Source organism: Miscanthus floridulus, chromosome 13 (genome assembly GCF_019320115.1).
Source record: "Miscanthus floridulus cultivar M001 chromosome 13, ASM1932011v1, whole genome shotgun sequence".
Classification (NCBI taxonomy): domain Eukaryota; kingdom Viridiplantae; phylum Streptophyta; class Magnoliopsida; order Poales; family Poaceae; genus Miscanthus; species Miscanthus floridulus.
The window spans coordinates 72321270-72335301 of record NC_089592.1 but is presented as its reverse complement, the minus strand read 5'-3'; the positions used below and the strand labels follow the sequence as shown (position 1 = coordinate 72335301).

Here is a 14032-nt window from a genome sequence, read left to right as displayed (position 1 = left end):
ATTTCCAAATATTGACAGAGTTTGTCTGTGGTCATGTAATTCTAAGACCAAAAATGTTTGACAACCAAACTATTAATAATAAACAAGTTTGGCCATCTAGCTGATTTCAAATGTGGTTTTGTATTTAAATAATAATAATAATAATAATAATAATAATAATAATAATAATAATAATAATAATAATAATAATAATAATAATAATAATAATAACCTGTTTATTTTATAGAAATTCCTAATTCATTTTACACTAGAAAAAAAGAAATTACTAAAAAGATGAAAATGTAATGTGTCTATTGGTTTTAGAAGTGGGGTCATTTGATCTTATGTGTAGTTGTTCCTAGCGTTTTATTGCTTGTAGTTGTGCCTGCTATTTATTTAAATCACTATTTTGTGTTATATTAAACCTAGAGATCAATAGAGTACCAAATATGATAGAGTTAAATTGATCAAATTATTTTTAAAGTGCTACCGATGATATAGTAGTTGCAATGGCTAAATATGATCTATATATGGTGGAGCATAGCACCTGCGAGGTTGGTATTCTCTTCCAGATCTTCAGTTTACTCGTGATCTAATATGGATTCTTTTGGTCAATCTCACATATAATATAGTGCAAAATGATGATTAAAATAACTAAAAATTGTGATTGTTAGCAATAAAATACTAGAAATGGGAATAAATAAAGGATCGATAACTCTAAATGGAGCACCAACATATAGGTTATACTTCTCACTTCATATTTTTTCTGATTTAAAATGAATTGGTCATGAATTTTTAGAAAATAAATGAGTTATTATTGTTTTTTTTTTTGCAAAACTACCTTTTAAATCAGCTATAACCAAATTTGTCCTGTATTTGTAGCTCGGGTGGTCAAAGATTTCTGCTTTCACATTTGTACTGCCAAAAACAAAGGTAGTAATGATTTGACGGCCAAAAATGGAATTCACCCGGACAAATAACGTGACCTATTACAAAGTGGTTGCTACTATTGGGGTCCAAGTTCTTAACAAAAAAAAATAGAAATACTATACACCACACATATGTTTTAGCAAGAAAAAACACAAATTTTTTTATCCTTCAACGATAGCCGTGGCCAGTGGACTCTCGGCCGCGAGGGGCTGCTCGGCGCCCTTGGCTGGAGCCTGAGCACCATTCGACGAGAGTCTTCTCCTCTGGCACTGGCAGCTCGCCGCGGACTTCTGCTTGCACCACATGCCCAGGACTCCTGAGTCCTGAAGCTCAGCAAGCCGTCATCCGTAGCATGGCCGTTGCCCGACTACATGGCGTGTCACCAAGGTCTGCAGGGAGTTCAGGTTCAGGTATAGGCTTAACAGCAGGAAGGGGACGGGTCACTGACTTTGTCTTTTTCCTCTTTCATAGAAAAAAAATTGTGATATGTGATATGTGATCTGTGGAGGTTGAAGGTAGAAGAAGGGTGGAGGTTGTTGGATCTTAATCCTATGTTGTAAAAAAAATCATGTGTTGAAACTGCATAAAACACATAGTCATTGATAGGCAGACTAAAAAAAAGACAATTAAGAATCGAACTTGTTCAACGCCGTAGCCTCTAAGGGCACATGCCTTGCTATTTAGACCATAAAATTCGTACTGAGATTCATGTATGGACCATAAGATTCGCACTGAGATTCGTGCCCAACATTGAGATTTGTAGTTGTTCCTGACATTTTATTGCTTGTAGTTGTGAATCTCAGTGCGAATCTTGTGGTCCACGGCAGCAAGGCATGTGTCTTTATGGGTAAATTTTACTTTACCTTAATAACATACCCCTTGTTCAGTCGAGATTTTACCGATCCTCAAGACGGAAAGAAAATAGTAAGCAGTATGTATAGTATTGCGCATTATGTATGTTTAGTTAGGGCATGTACAACCCACAGATAGTGGCTGTCTATACGTTTTTGGGATTTACAACACAGACATCTAAATAGAGAACCGGTATAACCCACAGACAACTGTTGTCTATTTAGCTATCAATAAGTTATTTAATGCTTGAATATAATCATGATCAATTATAAATATCATTCCTATATACCATTGTGTTGCTAGTTGATACAAAATAGATTATTCATCATTACAAAGTAGACTAAACAAAAAGTAAAATGATTATCATTACACCTTTTTTAAACCATCAAATATTTATATTTTTATATATATAATGTGAAAGGTGTGTGTTCCCCTAGAAAAGAACCAGATTGCATAAATTAACAAACAAAAGATACGATTTCTGCGACATGCATCCCAGCGAGGATCTTAGACAGTGCAAATTGCAAAGAATAAGATACGCTAGTGTATACTTCTAGGATTTTTTTAAATTTTTAATCCTTTTTTATTTAATGTTTTAATAATAATAGTTCCTTTTTTTTTGTGAATCTAAGCCTTTTGGCTGTCGTGACCAAATAACGTTGTCGCGCCACATACAATGGCGCGAAAACATCCGCCACGTTAGACGGCGTTTTTCGACGTGGAAAACGCTGTCACGCCACTCCCGCTGGCGTGACAGTACTGTTCTGTCGTGCCACCAGGAGTGGCGTGACAAGACAAAATCTTTAAAAAATCATAACTCTTTGATACGACGTCGGATGAAGATGAAATTTATATGAAAATTGTAGTTCTCAATGAGATCTACAACTTTGTTTTTTGTGTTTTTTCATTTGAGGATGTAAAGAAGCTAAAAAATAATATAAATTTCAGGAGCATAATAACCGCGTACTAGTACTTGTCGTATTAGAAAAATAATATCATTTTTGTATGTTGTCAAATGAAGACACTTTATACACGAAAGTTGTAGCTCTCAACAAAATCTACAACTTTGTAGTTTTGAGTTTTAATATTTAGAGTCATTATGATGCCCAAAAAAATAATATAAAATTTTAGGAGTATAATAACCACGCACTAGTACTTGTCGCATTAGAAAAATAATATTTTTTGTATGCTGTCAAATGAAGATGTTTTTTGCATGAAAGTTGTAACGCTCAATAAAATCTACAACTTTACAGTTTTGGGTTTTAACATTTGGAGTCGTTAAGATGCAGAAAAAATAATACAAAATTTCAATAGCATAATAATCACGTACTAGCACCTGTCGCATTAGAAAAATAATATCGTTTTTTATCATGTCCAAAGAAGGTACTTTTTATATCAAATTTAGAGCTCTCAATAAGGTCTACAACTTTTATTTAAAAAGTATTTTTATGTGACATCAAACAATAAATATACGATTTTTCTAAAAGATAAGCTTTGATACAAAATTAATATGCTGCTAAAACTTTATATTAATTATTAGAGTATGTTAACGATCTCAAATATGAAAACTCAAAACTATAAACTTGTAGATCTTAGTGAGGACTACAATTTTGATATAAAATGTATCTTTATTTGACACCATACAAAAATGATATTATTTTTAAAATGCAGCAAGCGCTGATACGCGATTATTATGATGCTGAAATTTTATATTATTTTTTGAGCATCTTAACGTCCTCAAACGGAAAAAAAACTTAAAACTTAAAAGTTGTAGATCTCATCGTGGTCTATAATTTTCATATAAAAATCATCTTCATCCAATGTCGTATCGAAGAGTTATGATTTTTCAAAAATTCAGTCTTGCCACGCCACTCTCCGTGGCGCGATAAAACAATACTGTGACGCCAGCGTGGCGTGACAAGACTTTTCCACGTCAGAAACGCTGTTGAACATGGCGAATGATGCCACGTCACATGCGTTGACGTGACAACGTTGTTTGGTCACGCCAGCACGACGGGTGCGACAAAGGGGTTAGATCTGATTTTTTTTTGAACGGTTATTATTAAAATGTTGAATAAAAAATGATTAAAAAATAAAATTCTCCATTAAGCTGTTCGACTGGCTAAAAAATAAGCTAAAATATTGTTCCAACTAAATTATTATGATAGAAAAATACCGTTCTGACTTAAAGACACTGTTTATGTGAACAGTGCCTGCATGAGTGTACTGGCCAGTACCAGCCAGCCGAACAGCGGCATACTTCTACAGCATGTCGATCTGCAGCAACAAATTTCCGTACTTCTACAGAGCGTCGGATGGCCAACCCAAGCACACCGGAGCAGAGCAGCGCCGGCGGCGCTCGCGACCGGCGGCCCGGCGACCCCCGCATGTGGTGGCCTGACAACGCCTGCCGCTGCCCGGCGGCGCTCGCGTGTGGCGGCCAGCGACGCTCGAGACCGACGGCCCAGCGACTCCCGCGCGTGGTGGCCTGAGTGCCGCAGTGGATCCCGCAACTCGTCGCCTAGAGACGACACCCTATGTACAGCGCGGCGTCTTACGACGAGTATACCTGGGAGCACGAGCCCGTTGTTGTCGTCTCGCGAGACGACGGCCTCGCCTTGGAAGCTACGCACGAGGGTTCTTTCTGTAAAAATCGGACGATGCAGACGACGCAAACCGACGCGCTGTACATGCCCTTAGGTGGCTAACGTCTAATTTGGCTTTCTGGAGTCAATTTTGGTCTGTTTGGTTGCTCCAAAGTAGGCTAAAATCTTGTTAGAGCTGATCATCCGTATCTCTTTAGCCCGGCCAAGATTGAACGTCATTTTTATGGAGCCTGGCTTTGGACAGGCACCGGTCCCCCTTCTCCTCACCTCCCATCTCACCCGCACCTGCGCGCTCACCCCTCCGTTCTGCAGCCACCGCGACGGAACCAGCGGTGGCCCTGCTCCCCCTTCCCCGGCGGCGGCACTGCTCCCCCCCCCCCCCCCCATCCCCAGCGGCGGCAGACCCTCCCCCATCCCCGGCAGCGGCGTCCCCCTCCCCCTGCAAATCCCGAGCAGAATCCCGCCCCGGCACTGCAAATCTCGCTGCCGGTGCTCGAGAAGACAACCGGAGCTCGGCCGAGCAGACCCCCGCCCCGGCCCCCTCCTCCCCGCCGCTCCTTCTCCGCGCCCCCACTCCGCGCTTCCACTTCGTGACTCGAGCAGGGGAGGTGCTCTGCCGTGCTTCTTGGCACGGTCGGAGGTGGGGTCCCAGGTGCAGTCGAGCCGTGGGCGGAGCTCCTCCTTGGTGCGCGCGCGGCCATGGCAAGCAGCAGCAGCAGCCGAGCGCAACGGCCATGGCAAGCAGCACGAGCAGCCAAGCGCAGGCAAAGGGCGCGGATGGGGCATGCGGCGTGGTGGCGGGGTCCTCTCCAGCGAACGCGCGGTGGTGGTTCTTCCCCGAGCCTTGCCGTGCCCGTGGCCTTCTCCATCGTTGAAGTCCATGGTTCAGGTGTGGGGCTCGCTAGCTAGCTAGCTTGCTTGCGTGCGCCATGCCACCACCATGCACCACACCTGTCCGATGGAATGTTTCGAAGGAGGTGAACATACCCCCTTTAGAAAGGGGTGAGTGTAAGCCAAATCAGCTAACCAAAACACACTAAGCTTAGGGGCTGTTTGGATCCAGTGACTAAAATTTAGGAGGTATGTAGAGAGAATATTATATGGTGTGTTCGGATATTAATAAAAAAATAAATTATATAATCCGTCAGTACTCCACGAGACGATTTTTCAAACCTAATTAATCCGTCATTAGCATATGTTACTATATCAAAATATTGTTAGATTATGGATTAATTAGGCTTAAAAGATTCGTCTCGCAAATTAGTCACAGACTATGTAATTAGTTTCGTAATTAGTCTATATTTAATAGACCATATATATATCCAAATATTCGATATGACAACCACTAAAATTTAGAATGGACAGCGAAACACCCCCTTAGCCAGGTTTCAACGATCGGCTTCGATTTGAACGCGAACCAAAGACACCATATGTTGTCAAGCAAGTATAGTATCTAGCTACAGGTTAATCAAGGAAAAAAAAGAAGAGTTGAAGAATCGGTTGAATTGTGGGGACGATGCCGCCAATTCAGAGTTCAGAGCGGCAGGACGGCACTTCGGGATCCCCTGCTCTGGCTGAACGAGAAGAAGGACCTGCGCAGCCTCCTCGACGATGGTGGGCCAGTGTCGGCGGCGGCATCGCTGCTCTCCGCTTTGCCGCCCTCTTCTTCTGCGGTGACAGCTGAGGAGCCGCCGGAACTCTGCCGCAGGATGCTCTGCAGCGCGAGGTAGAAGCGCTTGTCGGTGCTGGAGTCCATGGACAGCGACCGTCGCATGGGCAAGAAGCAGCCGTCTCCTCCTCCTCCCATGCTGCAGCTGCGGCAGCTGCTGTTCCGGTGCGCGGTCTCATGAGAAGGCGCAGCCGCTGGTTCGTCGTCGGCGGCTGATGGGGAGATGACAGTACTGATAACATCTATGGCAATGTCGTCGGTGGCGGCGCGCGGGGCTGGGACCGGGACCGGGACGTCGAGGTGGTGGTAGCACTGAATAGCGGCGGGGTCGGAGACGGCGGCCCTGCAGAGCGGGCAGCTGGCGGCGGACTGGAGCCAGGCGTCGATGCAGTCGATGTGGAAGGCGTGGAGGCAGGGAGGCAGCACGCGGAGCCTCTCGCCGTCGCGGAAGTCGGCGAGGCACACAGCGCACTCGGAGCCGGCCTGCTTGGCCTCCGCCACCGCCAGCACGAGGTGGCCGTGGCGGTACCGGAACGTGGGGATCCGGCGGATGGCCGCCTCCTCCAGGCCGCTCCGGCGCGGCGGCGCGGGCTCGTGCACGGTGACGACGACGTGGCGGTGGCGGTGGTGGGGGCCGTCGCCGTGCGTGCCGCCCGGGCGCCAGAAGAAGAGGAGGCCACAGCGGGTGAGGAAGAGGTAGTAGGCCAGGAGCAGGAGCGAGGTGGCGAGGATGCCGATGATGGAGACGGAGAGGATGACGAAGCTCGTGCCCGGGAAGGGCGAGGACGTCGTGGGCGCGTCCATGGAACCGTAATGGACTAGGCGTAGCGTAGGCAGCACAGCAGTGGCAATGGCAATGCAGCTGCGAGTGAGGAAGCAGCAGCAGCGATGGAGACTGGAGAGTGCAGAGGCTGATGGCAGGCAGGCACATACTAGTAGTGGTTGGCGAACGCGGCGGGATATCGATGGCACATGGCAGTTGGCAGGCAGGCGTGCGTGTGAACGCGCAGGGGGCTGCCATTGACCGCAGCTACTAGTGGCAGCTGCAGGCATGAGGTATTGTCGGTCAGCGCACTGGCGACCTTGACCACCATTGCAGAGACAGGACTTGGAACTCAGGGTCAACGAGACGAGAGTGTTGGGCTAAACTGGATTTTTACTGTTTATACTGAACGTGTGCTCCGACTAAAAAAACAGAATAAGCCGGCTGATCAGCCAGCCGAACAGGCTATTTGTTTCTGTGATGGGATTGCAGTTGCAGTTGCAGGGGATGGAAATTGGAAATGAAACGATGGGAAAGGGAGGAAGAAGGGACGGCGCAGCTGCACTGCAGGTCCCTGGCCTGCCGCGTTTAGTTGCAACTTCCAACTTGCAAAGCGCACACGCCCACCGTACCGCACCAGCCGTGCGCTCGGCCTTGCCGTCTCGTTTCAGACGGCCCCGGCCGCCGGTGGAGACGCGTTTGCTTCCCATTCCCAGAGCCGAGAGCCAAGCCAAGCCACGCAGCCGCGTTTCCCATCCACCAGCATCGCACTCGCACCGACGCTTGCCGCTTCTCCGTCTCGCTTTTATTTTCGTTCTTGGTTTGCACAAATTTTTGAATAAAACGGGTGATTAAATTTAGTGTAAAAAAAAAGTCAAATGAACTGTAATTTGAAACGGAGGAAGTACATAATTGGTTTTTGCCATCAATGTTTTCTGTGTGGACAACCGTTGCATCGATGTCTTTGTCTTTCAGGCTTAGTCTGCTTTGTTTGGGGTTGTGGCTGAGGCCCCTGCTTTTTCCTATTGGTCTTGCTGTTCTGTGAGTTTAGTGGTAATCCTTGGATTACCGTTGGCTTTCTTGTACTGAAACTTCTACTTCTTCTTAATAAAATACGTGTCTATTAGACACAGCCATGAAAAAAAGAACCGGCAATGAAAATGATATTCGCTCTTTGTTCGGAACATAAGCCTGTGGTGAAAAGTGCCTAGTCGTGGAGCCTGTCAAATGGCATGGACTAACACCGGTCTCCGCAACGTGCCCCCTCCCTTCTTTGTTGTGGCTAACAATAGAGGGTCCCATGTGGCCACGTGTCACCACGCGACTCGTGCTCGTGCGAAACACATGAATTGCAGGCCGCATCAGCCGCTCTCTCTCTCCTCCCATTGTTACTTCAATCCGTCTCTCTCGGGCTTCTGATGATGATATGATACCTATGGATACGCCCATAAAAATAAAAAGACCAGGTGGTGAGCTCGTTCCAATGTTTGCACAACGACATAAGTAAGAATTTGTTGCTACCTAATGTTGGCACTTTTAGTGTATTTAAAAAATAATTTGAGGATGCTAGGAACTGAAAGGACCTAGGATGCCGCCTAGAGAAAAGTAACACCTTTAAATGCGGAAACAATTAGTAAAGGGAGTTTTCAAAATAGGAAACTCCAAATAAAGAGTAGTACCACCCCTCACAAGTTAGCCACAGAGTATGTAAAAGATACTAAATAAATCTAGGAGCCACAATCCTGCAACACAACGATTAGCGCAAGGATCAAATAAAATCAGCACTGAGCTCTAATACCGGACGTGTCCGGTATACACGATTTCTGCAGAGCGGCCCCATACTTGCTCCCTTCGATTTCTATCTTTAAACCAAACTGCAGGTATCTACTGGAGATGACAGTAAACACAAAGAACCTGCACAAGAGCTAGAGCAACACAAATATCAAATGAAATGCAAATTGAGACACGATATTTGTTTTACCGAAGTTCGGAACTCGTTCGAGTTCTACTCTCCGTTGAGGGGGCTGCGGGTGACCCAGCGAAGGTCAGCACTAGAGGATACCACGAATGTCACTCTAGCCGGAGTCTTTTTCAACTCCTTTTCCTCCTTCCACTAGATGATTCCGAGGCGGCGGAATCGACCGTTACAAACTTTCCGAGGCACACCACAATCTCTCGGGTGCTCTCCGGCGATGCCTAACCTTCTAGGACCAAAGAGTCCAAGAGTAACAAATGCTAATCACGAGATTGACAATATGCACAAGTGCTCAAGTGGTTGGATTGCTCTCTTTTTGAATTTCACTCAACCCACAATTTGGTTTAGGCAAATTTGATCAATCACTCACTAAGAGAGGGTTGTGAGAGTTGGCAAGGCTCAAAAACGTGTATGTGTATCAGCAGAATCAGCAGCCTCCAAAGGTGGAGGCTTGGGGGTATTTATAGCCTCCTTGGAAAAACTAGCCGTTTTATAGCTGATGCAATACCGGACACGTCCGGTATGACTTACACTGCGCTAACAGTAACTAAGTTACAGTGAAGTTGTGAGGCTTTGGAACTCCCGATGAATGCCGGACCTCCCGACTAGTCGGAACTCCCGACTCACGTTGGAACTCCCGACCCTCAGTAAATTTGAAAAATATATAACTCAGTTAAAGTATGTGAGGTGTCGGGACTCCCGACTCATGCCGGAACTTCCGACCGTCGGAACTCCCGACTCACGTCGGAACTCTCAACCCTCAAGGCTTTTGAAAACTAGCCATTGGCCTACCGGACATGTCTGGTATGACCAGGACAGCTGAAAGCTCTAGTTTGGTTTTGGTGAATTGATGAAACCCTAAGTGCTAACCTAGTTTATCAAGTGATCATGAGATAGGTAGCACACTCCAAGTGATGAAGCAAATGAAGATCATAGCATGATGATGATGATATCATAATGATGATCAAGTGCTTGGACTTGGAAAGAAGAAAGAGATAAACAAAAAGCTCAAGGCAAACGTATAAACCATAGGACATATTTTGTTTTGGTGATCAAAACACTTAGAGAGTGTGATCACATTTAGGTTTGATAGCCGTACTATTAAGAGGGGTGAAACTCGTATCGGAATGCGGTTATCAAAGTGCCACTACATGCTCTAACTCATTGCATATGCATTTAGGATCTAGTGGAGTGCTAACACCCTTGAAAATGTTTGTGAAAATATGCTAACATATGTGCACAAGGTGATACACTTGGTGGTTGGTACATTTGAGCAAGGGTGAAGAAGATAGAGTCGAAGAGGAGTTAGTCGCGCTGGTTACAGAGTGACCGGACGCGTCCGGTATGGTTACCGGACACGTCTGGTATTTTGGTGATAGACTCAGTGACCGGACGCGTCCGGTCGCCACACTGGACACGTCCGGTGTGAATCAGAAAAGGCAGTATACAGGTAGAGCAGCCAATCGGACACTGGTAGCGTCCGGTCCGGTACCACTGGACGTGTCCGGTCGGGCAAGGGTACTTATTTTACTCGATCGGACTGCTGAGGCTCAGCGTCCGGTCAGTTTCTAACAGACGCGACCAGTCGGCCCTAGAGGCTCACTGGACTTGACCGGACTTCAGCGGCTGTGCGTCCGGTCATTTCGTGCTGAGCGGTCGGTCGTCGTGTCAGAGAGCCGTTGGAGGCAATAGTGGGACACGTGGCGGTCTAGCAGCTACCAGACACGTCCGGTATAGCGATCGGACGCGTCCGGTATTCGCGTCTGGTGCGTCTGGTGCTGTGTCCGGTCAGTTGGACTGTAGCGTCCGGTCAGCCCGCGTTATGCCCAATGAAGGGGTATAACGACTCTATTTCGTGGGGTCTTCTATTTAAGCCCCATGGCCGACTATGGCTCATATCTTTGGCCATTTTTCATTGACATAACAACCTTTTGAGCTTAGCCAAAGTCCTCCCACTCATCTCCATCATTGATTCATCATCTTTGTGAGATTGGGAGTGAATCCAAGTATATTGCTTGAGTGTTTGCATCTAGAGGCACTTGGTGTTCGTGTTTCACTATGGATTTCTCTTGTTACTCTTGGTGGTTGCCGCCACCTAGACGGCTTAGAGCAGCGAGGATCGTTGAGCGGAGGGTGGTGATTGTCTCTGGCTCCGATCATGGTGATTGTGAGGGGTTCTTGACCTTTTCCCAGCGGAGCGCCAAAAGGTACTCTAGTGGATTGCTCATGGCTTATGTGATCCTCATCTTGTGTTGGTTGTGTGGCACCCTATTGAGGGTTTGGCGTGTGAAGCCAATTAGCGCGTGAACCTCCAAGTGAGTGAATCGCCACAACGAGGACTAGCTTGCAGGCAAGCAAGTGAACCTCGGTAAAAAATCATTGTGTTCATCATTGATTCCGAGGTGATTGGTCTTCATTGTTATTCATCCTTGTGATTGATTGGTTCATTCATCTTCACGGCGGTATAATCTTCTTGATCACTCTCTTTACTTTATCGCAAACTAGTTAACAAGCTCTTTAGTGTAACTAGTTGAGAGAGCTTGCTTGGTTGGTTGGTGTGGCTCTTTAGTTAGCCTTTGAGAGCACACTAACATAGGGTAGTGTCATAGCTATTGTGTGAATAGATACTATCTAAACTAGAATTGTGGTAGGTGGCTTGCATTTTGAGTAGGCTAGCGCAACACTTGCTTCGCCTCATAATTGTCTAACTGTTTTATTAAGTGTTGTTGTAGAAATTTTTATTAGGATATTCACCCCCCCTCTAGCCATTAGGACCTTTCAAGTGGTATCAGAGCCGAGGTCATCGTTATTTGAGGCTTAACAACCTTCGGTGTTAAAATGGCTCAAATCAACAATACTAAGAAGCCACCCCAATTTGATGGCTCCAACTATCCCTATTGGAAGGCCAAAATGACAACTTATATCAAGTCAATCAATAGGAAGGTTTGGAAGGTGGTGGAAACAAAAATTGAGATTGAAGATCCGAAGAATCCCACCGCGGCCGAAGAAGTGCTTCTCCAAAATAATGACATTGCTCTAAGTGCCATTCATGATGCAATTGATGTGAGAACATTTGAGCAAATCAAGAATATTGAGATGGCTCATGAAGCTTGGAAGAAATTGGAAGACTCATTTGAGGGTACTCAAGCTATGAAGGGTGTAAAGGCATATATTCTCAAAGAGAAGTTTGCAAGCTTTAAGATGAAGGAAGATGAGAGTGTGCCGGACATATTCCATCAGATGGAAGTGATTGTCAATGATCTCAAAGCACTTGGTGAGAAGATAGAGGACAAGGACTTCTCCAATAAGTTCTTGAGATGTTTGCCCGCAAGATTTGGCATGTTGGTCACCTTACTAGTGAGGACAGGTTTGAACACAATGACACCAAACCAAATCTTGAGAGATATCATGACCGATGATGCTTATAGAGATGATGATGAGAAGGAAGAAAAGAGGGAGAAGAAAGATGAGAAGAATGATGACAAGAAGAAGAGCATGGCATTCAAAGCCACATCATTCAAGGGCAAAGCAAAGCAAGAAATATCAAGTGAAGAAGATGAATCTTGGGATGATGATGATGATGAGATAATCGCTCTCTTTGTCAAAAGATTTGGCAAGTTCATGGTGAAGAAGGGCTACCATGCAAGAAGAAAGAAATCTTCATTCAAGAACAAAGAAGAGTCAAGAAGGTGCTTCAAGTAGTGGAAGCAAAGATCATCTTGTTGCTCAATGCCTATACAATAGCGACAATAATGATGACAACAAGAAGAACAAGAAGAAGGACAAGAAGGAAAAGAAAAATAAGAAGGACAAGATGGCATTCAAGAAGAAGAAGGGTGGTTCATATGTAGTCACTTGGGATAGTGATGGTTCCTCAAGTGATGATGATGATGATAGTGATGATAACAAGATAACCAAGAAGAAGGTTCTTGCAAGCATTGCTATCAATGAGAAGCCTTCCCTCTTTGAATCTTCATCATGCTTCATGGCTAAAGCCACTAAGGTACAATCTTGTGATAATGAAAGTGATAAAGAACATGTTGATGATAATGAACATGAAAATGAAAATGATAGTGATAGTGATGATGATGAACCTACTAAGGATGAATTATTTGACATGCTAGAAGATGCTAAAGAACACTTTGACATTAAGAGAAGGGAATGCAAGAGCTTGAATAAGGAGGTAAAAGCCCTTAAGCAAGCCCTTGATGAGCTCAAAGCAACTCATGAGAAGCTAGAGGAAGCCCATGAGAAGCTTGGCAAAGCTCATAAAAAGCTTGAAAAAGCTCATTCTTCTTCGCTTAAAGAGCAAAATAAAAAGAAGCATGTTGAAACTTGCAATGTAGGTTTAACTTGTGATATAATTGATGAATCACTATCTATGCCTATCATTGTTGCTCTCACTAACCCTTCTTGTAGCACTTCCACTTCTACCTCATCTAATAGTGATGGTCTCACTTGTGATGCCTCACTAGTGATTGAGAATGAGAACCTCAAGAAGGAGGTCACTAAGCTCACTCACACCTTAGCTAAGGCTTATGGTGGTGAGGACCGCTTGCTTATGTGCTTGGGTAGCCAAAGAGCTTCTCTCTATAAAGAGAGATTGGGCTATACCTCCAAAAAAGGCAAGGCGACCTTTGCTCCTCACAAGACTAGTTTTATAAAGAACAATGGTCGGTTTTGCACTAGTTGCAAGTAAGTTGATCACAAATAGCAAGAATGCAAAAACAAGAGCAAAAATGCTAATGTATACTCCATTAAGCTTGATTCATGCTATATGCTTACTAGGGGTACAAATGGTGTAAAGGCTAAGTTCCTTGGTAAACCATGGATAGGCTCAAAGAAGAAAGCCATTTGGGTACCAAAGAGCCTAGTGACTAACCTTCAAGGACCTAAGCAAGTTTGGGTACCTAAAAAGAATTAATCTTCTTTTGTAGGTCAATTACAAAGCCAGAGAAAGGCATTGGGTTCTTGATAGTGGGTGCACTCAACACATGACTGGTGATGCAAGAATGTTCAACTCAATCAACACCAATGGCAATGATGGTTATGATAGTATCACATTTGATGATAATGGCAAAGGCAAGGTCAAAGGGCTTGGTAAGATTGCAATAACTAATGACATAAGCATATCCAATATATTGCTAGTAGAGAGCTTGAACTTTAATTTGCTATCCGTGACACAATTGTGTGATCTTGGATTCAAATTTATATTTGGGGTAGATGATGTAGAGATCATAAGTGTAGATGGCTCTAAC

At 44.8% G+C, this 14032-nt stretch overlaps 1 protein-coding gene across 1 annotated transcript; it reads right to left on the bottom strand.

The window, feature by feature from the left end:
- Positions 1 to 5748: 5748 nt before the first annotated feature.
- Positions 5749 to 7109, bottom strand: LOC136501672 (RING-H2 finger protein ATL16-like). The gene has a single exon (XM_066497188.1). It carries the CDS (start codon positions 7087 to 7089, stop codon positions 5902 to 5904), a length of 1188 nt encoding a protein of 395 aa, XP_066353285.1. The 5' UTR covers positions 7090 to 7109; the 3' UTR covers positions 5749 to 5901.
- Positions 7110 to 14032: the final 6923 nt, after the last annotated feature.

Excerpts from the sequence above, each read along its gene's own strand:
- LOC136501672 (XM_066497188.1), bottom strand. The coding sequence starts at position 7,089 with ATGCCTGCAGCTGCCACTAGTAGCTGCGGTCAATGGCAGCCCCCTGCG.